The 26,765-nt window shown below is 36.4% G+C and overlaps 1 protein-coding gene across 1 annotated transcript; it reads right to left on the bottom strand.

The window, feature by feature from the left end:
• Nucleotides 1–23,900: 23,900 nt before the first annotated feature.
• LOC145127345 (uncharacterized) lies at nucleotides 23,901–24,491 on the bottom strand. Its single transcript, XM_079062561.1, has one exon. The coding sequence runs from the start codon at nucleotides 24,489–24,491 to the stop codon at nucleotides 23,901–23,903; it is 591 nt and encodes a 196-aa protein (XP_078918687.1).
• Between the last annotated feature and the right edge of the window lie 2,274 nt (nucleotides 24,492–26,765).

Here is a 26,765-nt window from a genome sequence, read left to right as displayed (position 1 = left end):
GTGAAACGTGTCAGGGACACTAATCGGGGGCTAGAAAACACGTGTTAAAGCTACGGGCTGACTCATGGATGTTCACGATGTGAACCAAGGTATGTAACGACGTGAAATGGCCCAGAAGAGCCTATAAATAGCGATCAAGACCCTTTCATTCCTTACACCTTTTCCTTTCACTCTTTCTCGTTTTCGAAGGTCGTTTTCCTTCCCGAGCCTGACTACGACGAGCCTCTGACCGCTTAGATTCTATAGATCACGCTACTAGGGTGAGTTTTACGGCCCCACTTTCTAATATTTTCGGGGGAAAACGCATGCTAAATATTATATATAAGTTAATGTTATGTCTATATGATAGTATATTCGTATCAAGATAGATAGTTATATTAACCAGGATATAGTTATTTCGTTTCTGAAAATATACAACTATTGCAAAGTTGTTAGCATGTTATTGTTATAATAGTATGCTAATGTAGATCTTGAGTTATACTTAGGATTCTATATATATGTTGTGTGTGATATAGTTCCAGAGTTGTACTCGGAAGTTCTATATGTTAATTGATAGGTACGTTGTTATTGTTGGTTTTATGTCAAGATAAAACTAGGAACGTTATATGTTGTTATTGTTGGTTTATGTTAAGATAAAACCTGGTCTTACCTCAAGTTATAACTGTTATACTGCCTAATATTATGAAATTAGGAGTAATGTTTAAAAGCATAGTCTAGTAACTTAGGGTTTTAGACACGAAAATGCTTTTGTTGTTAGGACTATAGAACGCCGTCAAAGTCTACATGAGATACCTCATTCATCAAATAAGATTGGGGATCTTAGTAGAAGTCCGCTGACCTGTAACCGTTAATCCCGTGTGAGCGAGGAAGTCGTGTATGAATAAGATACGGGTTGACGACCCCACTAGTGGTTGTTAATTACAACCCAAGACAAGCGAGTGATGATCTGTTCCTTTTATTTGTTATTATTCCAGCGTCGATGAAGCGTGCGATATTGTTTCTCATGGTAAATCATGAGTGTGTTGTTTCTCATGGTAAATCATGAGTATGTTTTGTCAGAGGTTTTGTTGTCAAGCAGCAGTTACAGACTCATGGTAGCAACTTGTTAGAAACATTATACTTCGTCGTTATACAAGTATTAATGTTAAGTATAAGTTTCTCCATACTTATACCTTAGGTTCAAATGAAGTGTAGGTATATCACTTATTTAATAAGTAAACCATTATACATAATATATATACTAAGTGTTGGAGAGTCAAAATGATACTTTCAAAACTATACTTTTTGAACATGAGAAAAAGTGTTATTTTATATGGAGTCAAAACCTGTGAACTCACCAACTTTATGTTGACATATTTTAAAATGCATGTGTTTTCAGGAAGTTGATAACTATGATACGAGAAATGACATTACACCGCCCGGTGTTTCCGCCGATGGCCGGGTGTGAAAAAATTCTCAGTAAAGGCTTTATTAGACCAAGCTTCTCACCTTGGGGAGCACCAGTCTTATTTGTGAAAAAGAAGGATGGATCGTTTCGCATGTGCATAGACTACCGGGAATTAAACAAACTTACTGTTAAAAACCGATACCCTTTTCCACGGATAGATGACCTCGTTGATCAACTCCAAGGAGCTAGTTTCTTCTCCAAGATTGACCTAAGATCAGGATACCATCAGTTACGAGTCCAGGAGACCGACATTCCAAAGACTACTTTCAGAACTCGCTACGGTCACTACGAATTTATAGAGATGCCCTTTGGTCTAACGAATGCGCCCGCTGTATTCATGGACCTGATGAATAGAGTGTGTCGACCTTACTTAGATAAGTTCGTCATAGTCTTCATTGACGATATACTAGTCTATTCCCAAAGTAAGGAAGAACACAGCCAACATTTGCGACAAGTATTGGAAACATTAAGGGCATAGAAATTGTACGTTAAGTTCTCAAAATGTGAATTCTGGATTCGAAAGGTGGAGTTGCTAGGTCATGTAGTCAGCAAGGATGGGATCAGGGTCGGCCTAAGCCCAGGGCGAGTTGGGCCACGACCCAGGGCATCAAAATTTGAAGGGGCAGCAGATTTGGTCAATTACTTATGGATATAGTCATTTAATATTGGGCCTAATGATCTGGTCCAACATTCTTATAGGCAAAGCACAAGGCAGTAGCGACAAGGGTCATCAAATAGAAAAATTGAACGCGTTGTATAGCACCAATCACGAATCAGAACAGAAGATGAAGAGTCGATTTTCACGAAAAACATAAAATCGCAAAACGCAATTACAAATGTACTGTGAAGAAAAAAATCAATTTTTACATAGTCGGAAAACGAAAAACTTGATTCAATTGACGACTGAATAAGAAACGGAAACATCAAAACCCAATCTTTAGTGTGTGGAAAACACGAATACTCAATCATTGAATCACGGTTGCTTTTCTGGTAATTTTCGTTTTCTGATTTTGAGTATAAGAATGTTTTCTGATTTTATATATTGTTTCAGATTTTTGATTTTGAGTATGCAATTGGGAAACCCAAATACTCATTCACCGTGCTTTTCTAATTTTATATATAGTTTCCTGATTTCATATAATTACATATTTTTTGTGATTGTCGATAGCATGCTCGGATTTCTAATTGTGATTTTATATACTGATTATTGTTTTCTGGATTCATGATTTTATATATTGTTTTCTGATTTTTCAGATATTTGGTTTTCAAGTTTTTAGGTTTATCCTTCTTTGTGGGTACCCTTCTTCATAACGATTCTTGCTTCCAATTTTCCATCTATCTTAATTTGTTGGCCTTAAGTCTATATAATTCTTCAAAAAAGAAAAAGATAATAATAGGAAAAGATAGTGGCAAATAGCAAAAATGTAATATTTGGTTCACTGCATATTTTATTTTTATGGATTGGCGTTTTTATTTCATTCATGTTTACAAAATGAAAATTTCAAACGATAGAAAATAATACAGACTACTTGAATAATAAAAAAGTTGGATGCTTAGATAATAATGTTTACTTATAATGAATATTAAGCATATTTATTATGTATATTCGGTTTGGTTTGTTTTTTTTCTTGCAAAACCAAACTTATCCGCACAAATTTTGTTTTCCAAAAACCAAAAACGTTCGGATAAGTTTTTCCTTCTTTGTAGGTTTTGATTTTGCTTATGTTCACCCTTAACCGAAATGTAATTTAATGCACCTTTTGTTGAATATTTAGTTCACGTTTTATCCGTCTTTACTTGAATAATATATGTATTTGCTTTAATTTCCACCTAGTATTGACTATCATTAGATAACAATTTTTCTTCAAAACAAATACATTCTTTTAAGTGATTTTTGTATCTTTTTTGTTTGTAGTAATATGGATCTAGTGAACTATAAAATTTAATGCACTTTTGTTTATTTTCTTTCTATATGTGTTTGGTCTATTGTACTGTACAAATATGTGGGCATTATTTTATACTCACGCCCAGGGAAAAAAAACCAATGGATCGGCCCTGGATGGGATACATGTTGATCCCTCCAAGATCAAGGCTATCGAAAGTTGGACGACCCTAGGAACCCCAACAAAAATTCGCCAGTTTCTAGGTCTCGCTGGCTACTACAGGAGATTTATTCATAACTTTTCGAAGATCGCGAAGCCACTCACCACCTTGACCCAAAAAGCTGTGTCACTCAAATGGGAGGAGAAACAAGAAACTGCTTTCCAAATATTAAAGCAAGCCCTTTGCAGCGCACCGATCTTGTCCCTCCCAGAAGGGACAGAAGATTTTGTAGTCTACTGCGATGCATCCAAGCAAGGGCTAGGCTGCGTTCTTATGCAACGAGGAAAGGTTATATCCTATTCCTCGAGACAGCTTAAGAACCACGAAATCAACTATACCACCCACGATCTCGAACTGGGAGCAGTGATTTTTGATGGGTTTGAGCCATAAGAACTTTCCTATATGCACATGCAAACCCTAATGCTTGGATCTAGGTTTCTCTAATTGAACATGCAATTATCCAAGTCTTGCAAATCCTAGATCTAGTGTATACAATTCAAATTGACATATGAAATCAGATCTAGATGAATACCTTTAGTTTCTTGCTTGAATCTTCTTATTCTTGGAGCTTAGAGTCACAATTGTCACTCCTCTAATGGATTACAAACACCAAATAGCAAGAGGATGATTTGGAGAGAGAGGATAGGTGTAGAAATCGGCTCCAGGGTTCCCAAGGAAGCAAGGTGGCCGATTTCTCCAACCCTAGGGGTTTATTTTTACTGTGAGCTTCTAGGGTTACATCCTTAACCCTAATTGAATAACTTAATCCCTAAGCAATCCAAGGATCCTTCTAGAGTAAGGCTTGGACAAATTCAAGGAGCTCATACTCCTTAATTTCGGCCACCCTATAACTTATAAGGATCCATAGCCCAAAACACAACTACACACATTCGACAGTTTAAGCCCCTTTATTCAATTAACCTCTTTTAGTCACCAAATTAATTCCTAATTAATCTATGACTAATATTAATTAAATAATATGATTATTCCTTTAATATATTATTCTCATAATATATTAATAAATCATAATATCTTCTCTCTCTTCATAAATCACCCTGTCAAGTTGCTATGGTGAAGGCAACCCAAAAGGACCATGCACAACCGGGTCAAGTACTTACCAAATATAGTTACGGGCTTAGACACTAATCCAACAGTCTCCCACTTGGATAAGTCTAGTAACTACAAATGTAAGTATAATCCGATTAGCAATCGTAGCTCTCACAGACGCTGTCAAACTCTGATCTTATCAGCAACCTGTCCTTTAGATAAGGAATCGTATAATCCTCTGTTCTAGATATCGTGCGGACAATTACATGGAACATTGTCATACTTATTGTCCAGCAATTGGTTTCTCGATCTCAGATTCATTTGACATAGAACTTAATTGTACACATCAATTCAGTCCTAACCGGGCCCGACACATAAGTCAAATCAAATCATCGAGGGGCCCTGATATCGCTTTTACCCTCTTAGGATAAAAGGAACAGATAAACTTTGACTTATATGCATTTACTATCCACTAATCAAATCATACACAACAATGCGTTTTATAACATCAAGTTACTTATGCGTTTACGCATTATCAATGCACAACTAATTAGCAAACAATAAACCATATATCTAGGTTTTAAGACCATATGATATTACCATCTTGCGATCACTCGAGACAAATTCCATGAAGTGATTCCAACAAGTGTGGGTTTATTCCAATGCTCAAATCATGTTCATAAGCACTCATGAACGTTGTAGCAAACCTTTGCTATGTCTAATACATTTTAGACATTCTACACACCAATTCATGACAGTCTTCATTCATATCTTCTTCCAACATATGAACGACTGTTGACCGTTCGAATAATTCGATTATTATCAAATAATTCAATTATTCAGGAAGTCAAAACATGCAAAATGAAACAATAGGTAAATGATTAACATAAGACAGTAACTTTACTTATAAATAATACTCTTTTATTTAATCATCAAATGTTAATAACAACTCTATCTATTACACGTTTCTAAACTATCTAATCTAAACTAATATCGTCCTTCAGCCAAATGCTCCTAGCGTGCTGCAAGTGCTTAACCCTTCCCAGTCCCTTCGTAAGCGGATCTGCTGGGTTATCCTCTGACGATACCCTCTTCACTACGAGGAGTCCTTCTTCCACCCGATGTGAAATAAATTGATATTTTCTGTCGATATGTCGAGATCTATCGTGATCCCTTGGTTCATTCGTCAAGGAAACTGCTCCTTCATTATCACAGAAAATATCCATAGGCTCCTTTATGGCTGGCACAACTCCAAGGTCTCCAATGAAGTTCTTCAACCATATTGCTTCCTTTGACGCTTCACTTGCTGCAATGTACTCTAATTCGCACGTGGAATCAACTACGGTTTCCTGCTTGGAACTCTTCCACGTTACTACTCCTCCATTGAGGGTAAAGACCCAGCCCGACTGCGAACGATAGTTGTCCCTGTCGGTCTGAAAACTAGCGTCATTGTACCCTCGCACCTTTAAGTCATCACTCCCACCGAGAACTAGAAACCATTCCTTGGTCCTCCGAAGGTACTTAAGAATATTCTTAACTGTGATCCAATGCGCTCTGCCAGGGTTCCCTTGATATCTGCTGACCATGCTCAAAGCGAAGGCCACATCAGGGCGAGTACAAGTCATAGCATACATGATCGAGCCGACTGCGGAAGCGTATGGTACTCGGCTCATCTCTGCTATTTCAACTTCAGTACTTGGGCTTTGAGTCTTACTCAACTTGGCATTACTCTAGATTGGTAACTCTTCTTTCTTAGAATTCTTCATACTAAAACATTTTAGTACCTTGTCCAAGTAAGTATTCTGACTAAGTCATATTAGTCTCTTACTTCTGTCTCTCACTATCCTTATTCTTAAAATATAGGAAGCCTCTCCGAGGTCCTTCATAGCGAAGCACTTCCCGAGCCAGGACTTAACTTCCTCCAGTGTCGGGACGTCGTTTCCTATGAGTAGTATGTCGTCGACATACAATACGAGAAAGCTTACTACACTCCCACTGGCTTTGACACATACACACGATTCATCTTCGCTTCGCAGAAAACCAAACTCTTTGACCTTCTCGTCAAAACAAAGATTCCATCTGTGAGACACTTGCTTAAGTCCATAAATGGACTTCTCAAGATTGCACACTCTATTGGGATGCTTCACATTGACAAACCCCTCTGGCTGAGCCATGTAAACATCCTCAGCCAACTTCCCATTAAGGAAAGCGGTTTTGACATCCATTTGCCATATTTCATAGTCATGAAATGCAGCAATGACCAGCATCACCCTGATAGAGTTTATCTTCGCAACTGGTGAGAAGGTTTCGTCGTAGTCAACTCCAGGAGTTTGAGTGAAACCCTTCGCAACCAATCGCGCCTTGTAAGTGTGCACATTTCCATCCACGCCAGTCTTCTTCTTGTAGATCTACTTGCACCCGACCATCTTACGACCTGGTACATTGTCAACCAAATTCCAAACTTGGTTGTCATACATGGACTGAATCTCGCTGTCCATAGCCTCTTTCCATTTCGCAGACTCCGGGCCTGCCATGGCTTCCTTATAGTTGTTTGGTTCGTCCATATTCACTAGTGTGCTATCACTAATGAACGTATCCACTTCTATAGTAATATGAAAACCATAAAACTGGGGTGGAACACTAACTCTTTCGGAACATCTAAGAGGTAAGGACTCATCAATCGGGTCAACCGGAGTTTCCTCCTCGGGTTGAGCGCCAGTGTTAGAGGTTCCTTTATCACTCGACTCTTGAAGCTCTTCAATATCGATTTGCCTCCCACTGTCTCCTTGGCTTATGATTTCTCTCTCTCGGAAAACCCCTCTCCTTGCAACGAAGACAACATTGTCACTCGGTCTATAGAAGAGATATCCAAAGGATTTCTGCAGGTAGCCGATGAAAAAACATCGCTCACTACGAGGTTCGAGCTTGTCGTGAGTCTCTCGTCTTACGAAAACCTCGCAACCCCAAACCTTGATATGTGCCAATGAGGGAGCTTTCCCTGTCCACATCTTGTGAGGTGATTTGGCAACCTTCTTTGTAGGGACTAAGTTAAGGATATGGGCGGCAGTCTTTAAGGCATACCCCCAGAATGAGATAGGTAGTGAAGCACGACTCATCATGGAACGAACCATGTCTAGAAAGGTTCGATTATGCCTCTCGGCCACACCATTCAATTGAGGTGTCCTAGGTGGCGTCAATTGCGAAACTATTCTGCATTCCTTGAGGTAGTCGTTGAATTCAAGACTTAGGTACTCTCCACCTCGATCAGATCGAAGCATCTTGATTTTCCTGCCCAATTGATTCTCCACTTCATGTTTAAACTCTTTGAACTTTTCAAAGGTTTCCGACTTGTGCTTGATTAAGTAGATATATCCATATCTGCTATAATCGTCTGTAAAAGTCACATAGAAGCGATCCGCATCCCTTATGGTGGATCTAAAGGGTCCACATACATCTGTATGTATGAGATCCAATAAACCCTCACCCCTCGCTTAAGTGCCAGTGAAGGGTGACTTGGTCATCTTTCCAAGTAAACAAGACTCGCACACGTCATCGTCCCTAAGGTCGAATGACTCCAACACTCCATCCTTTTGGAGTTGGGCTATGCGTTTCTTGTTGACATGTCCAAGACGACAATGCCATAAGCATGCTTTATCCATACTATTGGAAGAATCCACACACAACACATCATTTCCTAAGTTATCTACAACCATCACAGTTTCATATATTCCATTACAAGGCAATGCTTCAAAATATAAAACATTATTAAAATAAGCATAAATAGAACCCTTTTCATTATCAAACGAATATCTAAAACCTTGTCTATATAAACCATGAAATGAAATGATGTTGTAGCCATATCTGGTGAATAGCAACAATTATTGAAATTTAAATTTAATCCATTACTAAGCACTAAGGAGTATACTCCAATCTTGGTGACAGGCAACGTTCTTCTGTTTCCCATGATCAGATTCATCCTTCCTCGCTCTACATCCCCATTTCTTTTTAGTCCCTGCAAATCAGAACATATGTGATAACCACATCCTGTATCAAGAACCCAAGAAGTAGCATGTGATAAACCATTAGATTTAATTGTGTAAATACCTGCGAAAGATGGCTTGATCTTCCCATCCTTGATGGTCTGCAGATATTCTGGGCAACTTCTTTTCCAATGCCCTATCTTGTGGCATTAGTGTCACTCTGCCTCCTTAGGGTTTGAGTTGGCTTTAGCAGAACCAACTTTGGTTCCACTAGAAGAGGTGCCATCTTGAGACTTTCCCTTGTGGTGACCCCTTGAGGAGGCCTTCCTCTTCTTACCCTTTCCTTGCCCTATTGCCAAGACAGGGGCAGCATAAGGAGTTGGAGTTGATGCAACAAATTTATCCTTGAGGTTGCTCTCAGCAGTCCTCAACAAGCCCTGAAGCTTGCTCAAGGAGACCTCTTCTTTGTTCATGTGGTAGGTCATGCGGAACTGGCTATAGCAGGAAGGCAATGAGTGAAGGATGATGTCAATTTCCAACTCTTTATTGAAGTTCACATTCAACTTCAATAGGCGATCAACATATCTCTGCATCTTTTGCAGATGAGCGGTAAGGGACTCTCCACTACCCATTTTGGTAGTGATCATCGAAGTGATGATCTCATACCTTTCTTGCCTAACGCTCTGGTGGTAGCGTTCCAGCAGATCCTGATGCATCTCGTAGGGGTACTTGTCCTCATAGGACTTCTGGAGTTCTGCAGTCATAGTTGCTAGCATGATGCAATGGACTTTCGTGGCATCACGCTCATGGGCCTCATAGGCTGTGATCTCTTCAGCGGTAGCAGTATCGATGTCAATCTCCTTTAGCTTCTCATCGAGGACATACTCTTTGTCCTCGTAGCGAGTGACCATGCGAATGTTGCGGATCCAATTACTGAAATTGGTCCCATCGAAGATCACCTTCCCACACAAGTTCATGAGTGAGAAAGAACCAGAGGAGTTTGAACCAGAAGCGTTGTTGTTTGCGTTCGACATCTGAAAAGGAAAAAGAACAATGTTGATTAGAAATGAATTTCCCAAATTAATCACCCAAATGAAAAATTAGGGCTAGGAACCAACAACATTATTTAGAAATTAGAAAAGGGATGCCGTAATCTAACAAGTAAATAGTTTGAAGGCAAGTGAATGTCGATTCACTAATTCTCCACCACGAAAAACGAAAAAGAAATTAGGTTTTAAATGTATTGACAACTCCTAGATCTTTTGATATACATTGAACTTTTCAATGGCATGTTTAAATCTCGATATTCCCCTCTAGTTTGTGACTGGGATGCCGAGGATCACCAAGTGGGTGTGAATAACCATGCAAATGTACATGGTGCCCTCATTGTTACAGTCACGTATTCGATGTGCCGGCTAACCACACATGCTCTATCGAACTATGACAAACAATGAGTCACCCTTTGCCACCTTTGCATAGAAACCAATTAACTTGCCGGTTAACCACACGCGCTCCATTAACGTCTTAGTAAGGGTACAAAGTGTAATTTCATGGTATTGCATCAATTCACTTTTTCCTAAAGTAACTAATATTGGGAATTTTGTAAAAACATTTAGTTACTTTATATAGATTCATTATACCTTTAATGAGGAAAGGTTTGCCCGATCCTACCAGTTCGGCTAACGATCCTCCACCAATTAAGGAAGCGGTGGGTTAGAATGGATACCCATTAAACGGCCATTTTATAGGCCATAACCTTTTACCCCCCATATAGATCGGCTTCGTGAATGAGGCCTACTAACGGTAAGACTAGCATTTATGTTATACATACATACATATATATATATATATATATATATATATATATATATATATATATATATATATATATATATATATATATATTAATCTTATAATATTATAAGTATAAGGTTGAAATTTAAAACTTGTAAAATTCTAAGGTTTGAAATTTAAATAGTTCAAATTAAAACTTTTAATCATAAAACTTAAATTTCAAAACTTGAGGACAAGTTTTGAAATTTTCAAAACATAAAGTTTTAAATAGCAAATAACATAAATTAACTAATTAATATAATGATTATCTAGATTTGACATAGTCAATATTACTTGCAAGACAATTCACCAATTAATTCAAATAATCAATTATTATCAAATAAGGAAATTATTATTTAACCAAATGGTAATTATCTTTTATTTTGTCAAGTATATAGTCAAACATATGATAAAATTCGGATTTTATGGACCCAAAACGATTTAGGTAAGTATCCTTAAGCAAAATAGCAAGAAATTTCGAAAATCTCTCAGTTTGACGACTAAACTCGTCTAGTTCACTCAGGAACTCGTCGAGTTCATCCAAATCGTCGAGTTCCCAGAGGAACTCGTCGAGTTCATCAGTCAGAGAGCACAAAAAATCGATTTTTAAGACTTGAACAAATAATCAAAGCATCAATTCAATAGAAATCAATCAAGGCTCTGATACCACTGATGGGTTTGAGCCATAAGAACTTTCCTATGTGCACATGCAAACCCTAATGCTTGGATCTAGGTTTCTCTAATTGAACATGCAATTATCAAAGTCTTGCAAATCCTAGATCTAGTGTATACAATTCAAATTGACATATGAAATCAGATCTAGATGAATACCTTTAGTTGCTTGCTTGAATCTTCTTGTTCTTGGAGCTTAGTGTCACAATTGCCACTCCTCTAATGGCTTACAAACACCAACTAGCAAGAGGATGATTTGGAGAGAGAGGAGAGGTGTAGAAATCAGCTCTAGGGTTCCCAAGGAAGAAATGTGGCCGATTTCTCCAACCCTAGGGGTTTATTTATACTGTGAGCTTCTAGGGTTACATCCTTAACCCTAATTGAATAACTTAATCCCTAAGCAATCCAAGGATCCTTCTAGAGTAAGGCTTGGACGAATTCAAGGAGCCCATACTCCTTAATTTCGGCCACCCTATAACTCATAAGGATCCATAGCCCAAAACACAACTATCACACATTTGACAGTTTAAGCCCCTTTATTCAATTAACCTCTTTTAGTCACCAAATTAATTCCTAATTAATCTATGACTAATATTAATTAAATAATATGATTATTCCTTTAATATATTATTCTCATAATATATTAATAAATCATAATATCTTCTCTCTCTTCATAAATCACCCTGTCAAGTTGCTATGGTGAAGACAACCCAAAAGGACCATGCACAACCGGGTCAAGTACTTACCAAATATTTACGGGCTTAGACACTAATCCAACAATTTTTGCCTTGAAGATCTTGAGGGATTACCTGTATGGTACAAAATGTACAGTCTTTACTGATCATAAAAGCCTTCAGCATATCTTTAATAAGAAAGAACTTAACATGAGACAACGACGATGGGTAGAGCTACTAAATGATTACGAATGTGAGATTCATTATCACCATGGCAAGGCCAATGTGGTAGCAGATGCCCTTAGTCGAAAAGAGTACTCAGGCCGTCGAGTAAAGTCTCTGACAATGACTATCCATTCCCACCTATCAACACAGATCAATGAGGCTCAGCTGGAAGCCTTGAAACCAGAGAACATACCAGGTGAAACCATGAGGGGGAATGGAAAAGAATTTGGAAACCAAGGGTGATGGAGTTTGTTATTTCATGAATCGAATCTGGACACCGAAGTTCGGTGGCTACAGAGATGTTGTCATTAAAGAAGCCCATAAAACTCAATACTCCATTCACCCAGGTTCAGATAAGATGTATTTGGACCTAAAGAAACTATATTGGTGGCCAAACATGAAATCTGAGATAGCTACTTTTGTGGGAAATTGTATAACATGCGCCAAAGTCAAAGTAGAATATCAAAAGCCCTCAGGTTTACTGCAACAGCCAGAAATACCTGAGTGGAAGTGGGAGTGGATTACAATGGATTTCATAACCAAGTTACCCAACACAACTGGTGGTCATGATACCATTTGGGTTATTGTCGATAGATTAACCAAATCCACACACTTCCTGCCAATGAAAGAAACATATAAAATGGAGAAGTTAACAAGGACGTATATTAAAGAGATAGCACGATTGCATGGTGTGCCAATATCTATTATCTCTGACCGAGATAGTAGATTTACCTCACGGTTTTGGCAATTTGTTGCAAAATTACGTGGGAACAAATCTTGACATGAGTACAGTGTACCATCCTCAGACTGATGGGCAAAGCGAGAGAACAATTCAAACACTGGAAGACATGTTAAGAGCCTTCGTGATAGACTTTGGTAAAGCATGGAATACCCATTTACCACTTATTGAATTCTCTTACAACAACAGCTATCACACTAGCATTAAAGTTGCACCCTTTGAAGCTCTCTATGGCTGTAAGTGCAGATCCCCTCTATGCTGGGATGAAGTGGACAATACGCAACTAGCAATGAACCAAGTACTTGATAGTACTCTAACCGGACCCAAGATTATTCGTGAAACTACAAAAAAGATTGTTCAAATCCGGGAACGATTGAAAGCTTCTCGAGATAGACAGAATAAATATGCGGAAAAACGACGAAAACCCTTAGAATTACAGGTTGGTGATCGCGTCCTGTTGATGGTCTCACCCTGGAAAGGAATGATACGTTTTGGTAAACATGGAAAACTGAATCCAATGTACATCGGACCATTTCAAATCATTGCTAGAATTGGTCCTGTTGCTTACAAACTCAATCTACCGCATGAACTCGATAACATTCATCCCGTTTTTCATGTCTTGAATCTCAAGAAGTGTTTGTCCGACAAGACTCTTGTTATCCCACTCGATGAAATCGAAATAAACGAGAGCCTCAATTTCGTAGAAGAACCGATAGAAATCGTAGATAGACAAGTCAAGAGAACTAAACAAAGTCGTATCCCGATAGTGAAGGTTCGTTGGAATGCAAAACGATGACCTGAATTCACTTGGGAGCGAGAAGATCAAATGAAACAGAAGTATCCACATCTCATTCCCTAGTCTTCTGTATCTGTAGAATCCAAAAATTCGGTCTGTATAATCCTAAATTTCAGGACAAAATTCCTTCTAACGGGGGGATAATGTAACATCCCGTTATTTTCAGTATTTTAAAAGTCAACTCAAGGCAATTTCTGTCAAATAAAAGTCAAACTTAAGGATTTATTATTTTAATAAAGTTAAAATAATTATATTTGAAACATTTAAAAACACTTGATAAACGTGTTGTATAATTTAAGAAGAAAAAACATGAAGTCCGAAGACCATTCTTTCTTTCCTTCGGAACGCAAACCCCGCTTGAGCCGTGAACGGTTTGCGGTCGTGAACCATTCCTCGGACCGCAAACCTTCGAATTCTATCTCCTTGGAAAGGGTGTATGGCCGTAATCTGGCATCTTATCGTTTTGGGTTTCGTTCTCGGCCACAAAACGCCTTTGGGTTATGATCATGCTTCGGCCCTGAACCCTCGCATGACTGTGAACCCTTCTCGGCCGTGAACCCGAGGATCTTATCTCCTCGGGATGTATTTACTGCCGAAGACTCTTAAGTATATATATACAAATATGACTGATTTTTCCTTCATTTCACACACTCCAACCGCAAACACTTTCATTCTCTCTCAAGTATTCTTCATCTTTATCGAATAATCACCTTCCAATCTTCATATCCTTGGGCCGAAAACACTTGAATCTTCAAGTGTTCTTCAATTCATCAAGAGTATCATTCGAAAACCTAAGAACATCCTCACTTTATGGTCATGAACTCAAGAACATCAAGTGTTCTTGGGGCGTGAACCCCTCTTCTGGCTGTGAACAGCTAACAACTTTCAAACTTTGCTTTTAACACTTATTTGTAAGTTAAACTTGCAAATTGGTTCGATTTCTTATCGTATTTGTGATTATATTCACTAAAAGTATACATATATTACATGAAATGCTTATAGGACTCGGGAATATAACTCGTGGAAATAACATCCTATATTGAACTTCCAATCGAATCACTCACGAAAGGTGAGTTCATACCCCTACATGGCTACATTTTTATGTTTTTTAACTATTTTAGGGGGGAATACAAGTGAAACACAATGAAAATTGTGTTAATATCTAAAATGCTTTTAAATGTTTTTAAAGTTTTTAAATTATTATAATTATCAAAAATTGCATATTTATATATGTCTAAATTATATAATTTGGATTCAAAAGATTTAGAATATGTAATTTGACCCCATTTCTTGTTCCTTGTTTGGTTGTGGGCTTGGGGTAAAGTTATTTAATTGAAGGTCTAATTAATCACAATTATATAAATATTACATTTATATAAATATAAAAGGGTTTTCAAACTATTTAGTACTATTCGGTACAAACAATGAACTTCATGGAATAACGGTATTACCGATTCTTACCAACAGTTAAACTATAATAGGTATAGTTTAGAGAACTCATTCATTGATACTTAATGGAAAACGAGTAGAAAATATTCTTTAGAAAACATCAATCAGAAAACAATCATATAAACTATATCTTATATAGTTTATGAAACTGACCTACTAAGTATTATGAAACTGACCTACTAATTATTTATTACATAGTAACTTGTCAATATTCTATACATAATCATCAATATAGAATTTGTGAGGCAACCTTCATGTACTTTTATAAGTACCCCCAAGTCCTGAAATTATAATCAGAGTCTCCTGGAAGGAGAGCGCGACACTTGTGTATAGATGTATACGGGACTGAGAATCGCGCACCAGAGCTGCTTGCAACAGCTAGGTCGGTATACCTGTGGTGACAAATGTCCTACCAATTGCGATGCCTAAAGAACGTCGTGTTCAGGCGATCCTAGGTCATCAAGTATGGTTATGATAATTCACACTTAGATATTGAATAAAATGATTAGTGTATGAATAAGTAAAACTTCACATAGTTTTATCTTTATAAAATTATAACACATTATTTTAATGTATAAATACGGAATACTATTTTCGTATTGGAAAACGCCTTTTCTTTATGATTTTATGTAAACTAAACTAAATTTTTACCACTTGAGAACACATAAAACTTTCACTCTTTTGCTTACCGTATAATACAATAGAAAATATAGGATTTTATGGGAAAAATGTGTTTTACTTTATCAGAAAACGAGAAAAATAGATTTAGTTAAAACTTGCTTATGAACTCACCAACATAATTGTTGACACTTTTCCAAAACTACTTGTATTCTCAGGGAAACAGTAATACAGGTACAACACCGCTTTTGAGAAGACGGGGCTCTTTAAACTCATGTGTTTTGAACTTATACTTTTGGTGTCATGAATATTATGTTTTGAACACAGATGTAAAACTTGTAACTTTGTAAATACAATGGTTGTTGTTGTACTTTGATTACTATTATGCATTGTTATGATACTGTACATGACGTCCTCCGACCCCGAATGTTTCCGTCGTCCTGGTTTGGGGATGTGACAAGAAGACATGCTGAAAGCTTGTGTGATCGACTTTGGTAAAGCATGGGATACCCATTTACCACTTGTCGAGTTCTCATATAACAACAGTTATCACACTGACATCAAAAGTGCTCCATTTGAAGCCCTCTATGGCCGCAAGTGCAGATCACCTCTGTGTTGGGCGGAAGTGGGTGATACACAATTAGCTAAAGGACAAGTTCCTGACAACACTCTCACTGGTCCGGAGATCATTAGGTAAACTACCAAGAATATTTTTCAAACTCGTGAACGATTGATAGCCTCTCGAGATCGACAAAAGAGCTATGCAGACAAGAGACGAAAACCCTTGGAATTCCAGGTTGGAGACCGTGTTCTGTTAAAGGTCTCATCCTGGAAGGGCATGATATGCTTCGAAAAGGGTGGAAAACTAAATACAAGGTACATCGGACCATTTGAAATCCTCGCAAGGATTGGTCCTTTAGCTTATAAACTCCAACTACCTAAAGAACTTAGTAATATACACCCTACCTTCCACGTGTCCAATCTTAAGAAATGTCTGTCAGATGAAACTCTGATTATCCCACTCGATGAAATCGAGATAAACGATAATCTTAACTTTGTGGAAGAACCAGTAGAAATCATATGTAGGGAAGTCAAACGAACAAAACAAAGTCGCATACCAACAGTGAAGGTTCGCTGCAATGCCAAGAGGGGACCTGAATTCACTTGGGAGTGAAAGGACCAGATGCAACAAAAGTACCCGCATCGTTTCCCAAGTCCATGAGTACTCACTTTAGAATTAATTTCGGGACGAAATTCCCTCTAACGGGGGGATAATGTAACAACCCGTTGTTTTGAATTAATAAAAGTCTAGACTACAACTATGTACAAGTAAATTCACAACCTAACTTGTCGTTATAGGAACTTTAAATATCAAGAGTGCATGGTTATTTAAATTTAAGCTAAATTAGGGTGTTATAAATAAACATAAGTTAAAGACTAAGGGTTTAAAAAATAAATAAACCTCATATAAGTGTTTTCGCCCAAAGTATTTAAATGAATATAGGGTTACAGTTTGAAAGTGATCCAACATGGTGTTTTCATTGAACAAATCCGAAAACATCCCCCTTTATTGAATTCTAAATCCGAAAACCCCCTTTCTAGAAGATTTTGGGCGTAAACCCTTTTCACCATTGACCTCAAATCGGAAAACACCTTTCCCCCTTGACCTTAGGAACGAAAACTCTTTTCACTTAGGCCAATTTAGGGCGAAAACTCATTTAGGGACCCATTATGAAGCGTAAACCCCTTCCTTGTGGAACTTATGGGGCAAAAACTCATTCCTTAGGAGTATTAGATTCGAAAACCCCCTTTAATATATATGTTCATCCGTAAAACTCTTAAATATCTAATATCTTATCCTAATTCAGCTTCCCTAGGTGATAACTCCAGTTACCAATGTAAACGTCAACTCAACCTCCTCATTAAGTTTCCTTTATATATAAGGTGTATATTGATCACTTCTTCATTTACCACATCCAGTAAACAAGAACAACCCCATTCTCTCTCAAATAGCAAACCACATTTCTTACCTCTCAAGCTTAAAAGTAAACAACTCCATGAGAAAGCTTTCTTTCATATAACTATAGCTACAAATTTGGTAAGCATTCTCCATTAATTTAGTAGTTACTCAACACATGAATTCTTAACTTTTTGAATATTCACACATTAATTTGTGTTTAAACATTAGGATACGGTTATCGTTTCGTGTCCTAAATCGAAGTTCACTGTTTCTATTCCGTTATCAACCCCGTTATCACACTCGAGGTGAGTTCATACCCCTAAATTTTCATAACGTTTTCTATGATTTAGGGGAGAATATAAGTAAAACACAAGAAACTTGTGTTAATATACAAATTATTGTTTTATATTTTATTACGTTAAAGTATCTTTACGTAGAAATATCAAACATGCGGAACAACGTTATTACCAAATTTACAAACGGTTACACGGAAAACACATTCAAACGAAACAGTTATCATTTTCAATGAAATAATATCTTTTAAACTATATTAAGTATAGTTTGAGGAAGATTTACATCATTTTACCCTTTCAAGGCAAAGAAATGATTATATAAAAATACGATTATTTTTATATATAATAAACATAATGAAAGGAGTAACAATTTCATGTATGAATATTTTCTTTAACAAAACATGTATCTCGTTGGAAATTTGTGAGTCATTCGTCTTCATCGTACCTACCAAAGGTATCCATGGAAGTCCTGTTTTATAGCCGCAGTCTCCTTCCGGAGAGCGTGATACTTGTGTATAGATCTATACGAGACTGATGATCCCGCACCCTGGTTGTTAGCTACATCACGACCGACAGGTTATGGGTGAAAAACGTCATATCATTTCGACACCTGAAGAACGTCAAGGCAGGCAATTCATTAATAGCACGGTTATAAAAACTCATATCATAAATGACAATACATTATCTTTACGTGAAATCGATAGTACGCTTATTTTACGTAAATACCCAGCTCTTCAAATGGTTTTATTCACGTATAAAACTACATGTTATTAACTTAAGTATGACATTTATACTTATACCTTCGGTCTTGGACAATATAAGACTACAGTTCAGTTTTACGGAAAATATAGGATTTTTCGGGATAAATACAAATACTTTACAAATAAACAATTTACAAATCAGCTTTATGGAAAATATAGGATTTTCTGGGATAAACACTCTCATTTTACAAGCAAACGAATTACAACTCATTTTATAGAAAATATCGGATTTTCTAGAAACAAATGTGATTTCATATCATTGAATGGGATACGTTTATTCATACAAATTCTTATGAACTCACCAACTTAAATGTTGCCACTTTTTCTCAACTAACTTGTATTCTTAGGAAATCAGTAAAAACAAGTTAGCAATAGCTTTTGAAGATCTGACGCTAAGACGTTAAACAAAACTTTTGAACATCATATTGTAATAGATTTTTGGAAACATCTAACGCTTACATTGATGTAACTTTTCTATTATGTGTATGATGGTTGTGTTTACTTTATTTACTATTTAATTTTTATGATACTATACATGACGTCCTCCGCCCCCGAACATTTCCGCCGTTCAGGTTTGGGAGTGTGACACCACCAAAGATCAAAACAAAGATCAAAAGCACCACATAAAAGCGAAGGGACAAATTATGGTTTTCAAAGGGTGGAGGTTGGATAAACATAACTAAAATGAGGCTATCATATGGTTTATATATGGTGCAAGCCCTAAAATTAGGGTTTCAAATATGCCCACGTACGCCATGCGTACTCCACGTACGCCCAACGTACGTGGTTAAGGCTCGCGATCCGAACTAGATTACTATGCCTAGCGTACAAGGAGTATGCCCAACATACTCCAACTTTCCCAAAGTTGGCAATTTTGCCCTAGTGGCCAATTCTGTAAAACCACTAACATCCTCAAGGTCCAAATTGAATGATACATTGAATCGGGTGTTACACATACAATTTGGAAAACTGAAAATTTCATTTTCATAAAAAAATTTGGAAAACCGAAAAAACCAAACGTGTTTTCAAAAATTCCATTTTTCTTGGAAATATTTCCTAGAGCGCATTGAAAATGGAAATTAGGAGTCATCGGTGATCCCCTCCGTCAATCTGTCTTTACTCTTTTATCCTCGCCATTCATTCTTGGCCATGAAAATCATTGTGTTAAAAATACCGAAATCCATATTTGCTTGATTAAGAAGATAGAAAATGCCCGTTACATGAACGGTTATGCAGAAGTTACCGTCAATGACGAATCGGCCCTGAAAACGGTGGTCACAAACCAACTTGACTTAGTCACCATTACTTATTCATATGAGGTTTCTAATAATTACAAATGCGTTGATTTATATTATTTCCGATTAATGTTTGGTGTATCCACCGATCAATGGGGAACATGTTTGGGTCTGTTGAAAGAGAATGAAAGAGAGAATTTGAAGAAGAAAGGATTTTGATTGAAATGATTTTCGTTAATCATTCATAATGTTACAGATGCAATATATACAACAGAAATCAAAAATATCTTCTAACAAACTAACAGATTGTCTGAATAAAATGACGACGTATTACATCTAAAACAGAAAAGGAAAGTCAACATTCATGTTGACTTTTATACCCTAATACCCCCCCCCCCATCAAGCTGGTGGACATGAAGAGAGACCAAGATTGGACACAGCGTGTAAGTGATCAGATTCGGATAGAGATTTTGTCAAAACATCTGCTGGTTGGTCTTTTGTTGAAATGTGGGACAAAGTTATTAAACCATCTTGAAGCTTTTCCCTTACAAAATGACAATCAAGATCTATATGCTTAGTTCTCTCATGAAAAACCGGATTATTTGCTATATAGATAGCTGCCATATTGTCGCATTTTAAAGGAATCAGATCAATATTAGAAACTTCAAATTCTTTTAATAATTTGATAAGCCACGCAAGCTCTGAGCATACTCTTCTCATCGATCTGTATTCTGCTTCTGCAGAAGATAATGAAACGGTGGCTTGCTTCTTTGATTTCCATGATATAGGACTCCCACCCATAGTGATAAAGAAGCCACTCACAGATCTTCTAGTTGTTGGACAAGCAGCCCAATCTGAATCACAAAAAGCCTCCACTTTATAGTTTTGTTTATTATTGAGAAATATTCCTTGGAAAATGGTTCCTTTAAAACATTTGAGAACATGAATAACAACATCCATGTGACTTTTGCATGGTTTACTGTTGAATTGACTTAAGAATTGAGTTGTAAAGGCTATATCTGGACGAGTATGCCATAAAAAGTTCAGTTTTCCCACAAGTTGTCTATAGCTTGTTGGATCAGATAATAATTCCGACTTCTCATATAAATCTTTTAATTTACTCGGCAATGGAGATGAAACAACTTTTGCATCTTGCGTTAAGTAGGACTCCAACAATTCTTTGATAAATTTATGTGGATGGATTACCATTCCATTTGGGGTAGTGGTGAATTCCAAACCCAAAAAGAAATTTATAGTACCAAGGTCTTTGATCTTGAACTGATTGTCGAGAAATTTCTTGAGACCAGTCTTCTTCTTCATCATTGTCCCCAGTTACAAGAACATCATCAACATACACATCAACTATGATGATGGTTGATTCAACATTTTTTATGAACAGTGAATGATCATTTAAAGATCTATGGTATCCTTTGGTGAGAAGAGCAGTAGACAATTTTTCATACTATTGTTTTGATGCTTGCTTTAATCCATATAAGGATTTCTTTAATTTGCAAACAAGATTGGAAGTTGTATTCTCCAATCCAGGTTGCATTTTCATATACACCTCTTCATGTAATTCTCCATGCAGAAATGCATTATTCACATCAAATTGATGAACTTTCCAATTCTTCTTCACTACTAAGGCTACTAAACTTTTAACAGTGTTAAATTTGATGACGGGAGAAAATGTCTTGTGATAATCAACTCCTTCTTTTTGAGTAAAGCTCTTAGCCACAAGTGTGGCTTTATACCTTTCTATTGACCCATCAACTTTATATTTCACCTTGTAAATCCATTTTCAAGCAATTGGTATTTTGACTTTAGGAAGCTTGACAATTTCCCAAGTTTTGTTAGCATTTAATGCCTCAAATACCTTTTTCATTGCTTCTTCCCACATAGGACCTCCTTTTGCTTGATTGTAGAATAATGGCTCAACAATTTTGGGAGTGACATGATCGAGAATTGAAACATTATTTGAGAAATGTGAGATTTGAACAGAATCATTGATGAAGATGTTGGTTATTGTATGACAACAATCAGTAAAGTCTTCATTATGATTGATTACATTGTAACAAATATAATCTTGCAAACGAGTTGAGGGAATAACAGTTGTGGTGGATCTTCTAACAGGGACATCTAGAACATGATTGTCATGAACATTATGGTCTTCATTGTTCACAGCAGAAGAAGTAACATCCCCATTGTTTGAAATTTGATCATTATTGAGCAAAGGTTGATCATCAATATCATCAACGATATTCGGAAAATGTGGATCAATGGATTCATGAATCTTGTGAGAAACAAGATTATGAAGAGGAAAAATGTTTTCAACAACTTTAATATCCCTTGAAATAATGATATCTCTTGTGTTGAGATCAAGCACTTTATAACATTTTTGACCAAAAGGGTATCCAATAAAAATGCAAGGTTTGGATCTAGGCATGAATTTATCTCTGTTCACATGTAGAGTAGAAGTGAAATATAGGCATCCAAAAGATTTCAAATTATCCAAATTTGGTTTCTTTTTGAATAAAACCTCATAAGGACTTTTATTATCCAGAAGTTTTGAAGGAAATCTGTTGATTAAATGAGCAGCGGTTAAAACACATTCTCCCCAATAACATTTCCCAAGTCTAGATTGGAAGAATAAAGCTCTAGACACTTCTAATAAGTGTTTATGTTTCCTTTCTACAATCCCATTTTGTTGGGGTGTGTAAGGACAAGATTTTTGATGAATGATTCCTAAGGATTGAAAGAATTGAACACCTTCATTGCTAGAACCGAGTTCAAAAGCATTATCAGTACGAATGATCTTAATAGTGACATGAAACTGAGTTTGAACATTTTTAACAAAAGCTTGAATAAGAGTGAAAGCATTACTCTTATGTTTAAGTAGATGAATCCAAGTGCATCTATTGTGATCATCAACAATGGTCAAAAAGTACTTGAAACCATTATGTGCGGATTCTTTATATGGACCCCAAATTTCCATATGAACAAGATCAAAAGACTGTTTGGAATTTGTTTCACTCAATGAAAAAGACAATTTATGTTGTCTTGCTTGATAACAAATTTTACAAGATTTGAACAAATCGTTAGAAAATCTTTGGAAGTCAATGACATCGATTTCATTTTATCAAATGGTAAATGTCCTAATCTATAATGCCAAAGATTAGATATATTACATTTATTTGCAGAATTACATGAAGAAAAAGGAATGAAAGAGCGGCTTGCAAATGCAGGAATGTTCAAACACTTATGTCGTTGTAAGTAGAGATTGTTTATCCTTTTGCCAATGATAAAACTACTCTTCGACAAAGGGGCATGCATTGCACAAAATTCATCAGTAAAGATAATCCATACCTTTAACTGAGATGTGATTTTGGCAATAGAAATGAGATTTTGTCTAAACTCAGGAACATAAAGGACATCAGAAAGTTTGATTGTGTTATGAATAAAGACTTCTCCCATTTTTGTATTTGGAAGAAAATGTCCATTAGGAAGAGAAATTGAATGAACATGTGAAAGACTTCTCAAGGAAGAGAATAATGACATATCGGAACAAATGTGATCAGTAGCTCCTGAGTCGATTATCCATTTGGATTTTGTCCCATTAGAGTCAATATCAACATTAAATATATAAGAGACATGATTTCCTGAACTATCAATAGGATTACCTGCTGTATCCATTGAGCCATTAGTGATAACATAATTGATTTGAGAAGTGCCTTTGTTGATAAGAAGGTCCATCAATTGTTTGTATTGTTCTTGTGAAATTGTTTGTGGATCATCTGTAGAGATAACATTGTGAACCATTGACTCTATTTTCTTTGTTTTCGTGAACTTGAAGTTTGCTGGAAATCCATGGAGTCTGTAGCTTTGAGATTTGATGTGTCCACTCTTCTTGCAGTGTGAACAATTCAGATTCTTCTTAGATCCAGTGTTAACATGCATTGCCATAGACTCTGTGTCAAAGTTAGGTGTAGATGAAATGTCTCTCTGTCGTTCTTCATGAATCAAGATAGAGTGAACAGTGGAAATAGTAGGAAGAGGACTCATCATCAGGATTTATCCTCTTATAGCTTTATACGAATCGTTTAATCCCATGAGTAACTGAATTAAACGTTGATCTTCCATGAATTTGTTAAGAATAGCAGCAGAATTGCAAGTACATGTAGGAATTTCTTGAATCATCCTTAATTCATCCCAAACACGTTTCATCTTGGTGAAATATGTTGAAAAATCTTCAGATCCTTGACTCGTAGAATACAATTGTTTTTTAATATGATATATCATTGCTCCATTTGATTGTGCATACCTTTGATTCAATTCCGTCCATATTTCTTTTGCTGTTTGAAAGAAAAGGACACTTTCAACAATATCCTTATTCAATGAGTTCAAGATCCAAGAAATGACTATAGAATTGACACGATCCCAGTTTGAAATCAAAGGTGAATTCGCTCCAGGAGATGATAGCGAAACAAAACAGAATTTGTTCTTAGCAGTAAGAGCAAGTGTCGTCGATCGTTTCCAAGTAGCGAATCCAGTTCCATCGAATACCTTTGATACAAGAATCGTACTCGGATTATCGGACGATCCAAGGAAATAAGAGATAGAAACTTCAAATGTGGAATTTGATGAAGTATTTCCTTCAGACATGATGATGAATTGAAAAAAATTGGAGATGAAAAAGGAAGAAATTGATCAGAACTCGTGCTCTGATACCATGTTGAAAGAGAATGAAAGAAAGAATTTGAAGAAGAAAGGATTTTGATTGAAATGATTTTCGTTAATCATTCATAATGTTACAGATGCAATATATATAACAGAAATCAAAAATATCTTCTAACAAACTAACAGACTATCTGAATAAAATGACGACGTATTACATCTGAAACAGAAAAGGAAAGTCAACATTCTTGTTGACTTTTATACTCTAATAGGGCCATGCGGGTTCTTGCAGTTAGGTACATCATACGTGACAGATTATATGAATGATGATTGAGAATGTAGTGGGGAAATGGTTTCTTGATGATGGAACATAACGTCAAATAGTGAATAAGGAAGGTAATGATGGCGAGAACTTTCCAGAGATTTAATTGTAAGATAGAAGAATCCATTTCATGAAGGTCAGATATGAAGGATTGGTGTTTAGTATTAGGAGATCCTCTCCATCACTATTTTGTTCTGATGCAATGATAAATTCAATACTTATACCTTCTATTTGCATGCTCGACCACTTCTCTTTAATGGGTTCTGCATATTAACAATATATGCATCTCTCTTCTCTTCGTAATTTGTTACAAACTCAGAGAAGTTGATAGCTGAAATGGAGAATACCAGTCTAGTGTTAGGTTATTAATGAAAAAAAATATCGTTTTAAAAGTTGCAAGGCATCATTAATGTCTTTTCCATCAAAGCTTAGGTAATTCTTAAGGTTTTTGATATATATGTATAGAATGTGGTGTTGCATGAATATAGTTAAAAAAATTTTGTTTAGAGTTTCATTTTTCTTAAATATATATTTTCTTTTTTGACTAAGGTAAGGCGAAAGAAAATTATTGTCGAAATAATAGTTTTGGACGAAAAATTATGTTGGACGGAAATAATGGTGGTGGTAGAGCGGTAAAATTGAAAAAGTTATTAAAAGTGCTTAAAAAATTATAATCGATCGCACCAAAAATAGCTTGGCTATCTTTTGGTAATTATTTTGAAAAGTACAATGGTTTGGTAAATCCTTTTAAAAGAATACCATACCGGTGAACAAAACTCGTTCGATATGGGGAGCGATATTTCAAATGTTATTTTTGAATTTTGACACATCCACATACTTTTGAATGAAATTGACTACTATACGTCTTATTATATTTAAAAGATAATATATAAAAGAGTAATTAATCCCCTTTATCTAATAATCTTCCCCCTTCCTCTGATATCCCTCTCTTTCTCTCACCTTTCTTGGATTTCCACACCACAGACCTTCAACACACACCTCGCCGGAGACCTACAACCCACAACTCGAAATAAACCACTCCCAATGTCACTACCTACAAAATCGACAAGCATTTCAAGAAAACCACCTGTGTAAGTACCAAAATAACTTGCAAAACCATTTCAAAACCACCATCAAAATCGACAATGTCATCTTCAAGAAACCCACCGATAGGTACCAAAATCAAAACCACCCCCACAACTTGTTGGAAACCGCACCACCTACAAAGTCGACAAACATTTCAAGAAAACCACATGTTTAAGTATCAAAACTAACTTGCAAAACCATTTCAAAACCACCATCAAAATCGACAATGTCATCTTCAAGAAAACCACCGGTAGGTACCAAAATCAAAACCATCCCCATAGCTCGCCTGAAACCGCTCCCAATGCCATGCCACCACCTAAAAAATTGACAACCATTTCAAGAAAACCATATGTGTAAGTACCAAAATTACCTTGCAAAACCATTTGAAAACCACCATCAAAATCGACAATGTCATCTTCAATAAAACCGCCGGTAGGTACGAAAATCAAAACTATCCCCACAGCTCGCCAGAAATTGCTCCTAATGCCACCACATACAAAATCGACAACCATTTCAAGAAAACCACCTATGTAAGTACCAAAATTACCTTGTAAAACCATTTTCATATCACCATCAAAATCCACAATGTCATCTTCAAGAAAACCACTGGTGGGTACAAAAATCAAAACCATCCCCATAGCTCGCCGAAAACCGCTCCCAATGCCACCACCTACAAAATCGACAACCATTTCAAGAAAACCAATTGTGTAATTGAAAACCGCCATCAAAATCGAAAATATCGTCCTCAAGAAAACTATCGGTATGTACCAAAATCAAAACCATCTTTCAAAATTTGAATTGCTATTCAATGGCCGTTATTTAAAGGTTTTCAAATTTGATTTGTAGAAGAGTTC

This window comes from Lactuca virosa, chromosome 7 (genome assembly GCF_052849685.1).
Source record: "Lactuca virosa cultivar CGN04683 chromosome 7, Lactuca_virosa_CGN04683_v6, whole genome shotgun sequence".
NCBI lineage: Eukaryota > Viridiplantae > Streptophyta > Magnoliopsida > Asterales > Asteraceae > Lactuca > Lactuca virosa.
The sequence above is the reverse complement of the archived record's forward strand: the minus strand, read 5'-3'. Positions and strand labels throughout refer to the sequence as shown.

Excerpts from the sequence above, each read along its gene's own strand:
- LOC145127345 (XM_079062561.1), bottom strand. The coding sequence starts at position 24,491 with ATGTCTGAAGGAAATACTTCATCAAATTCCACATTTGAAGTTTCTATC.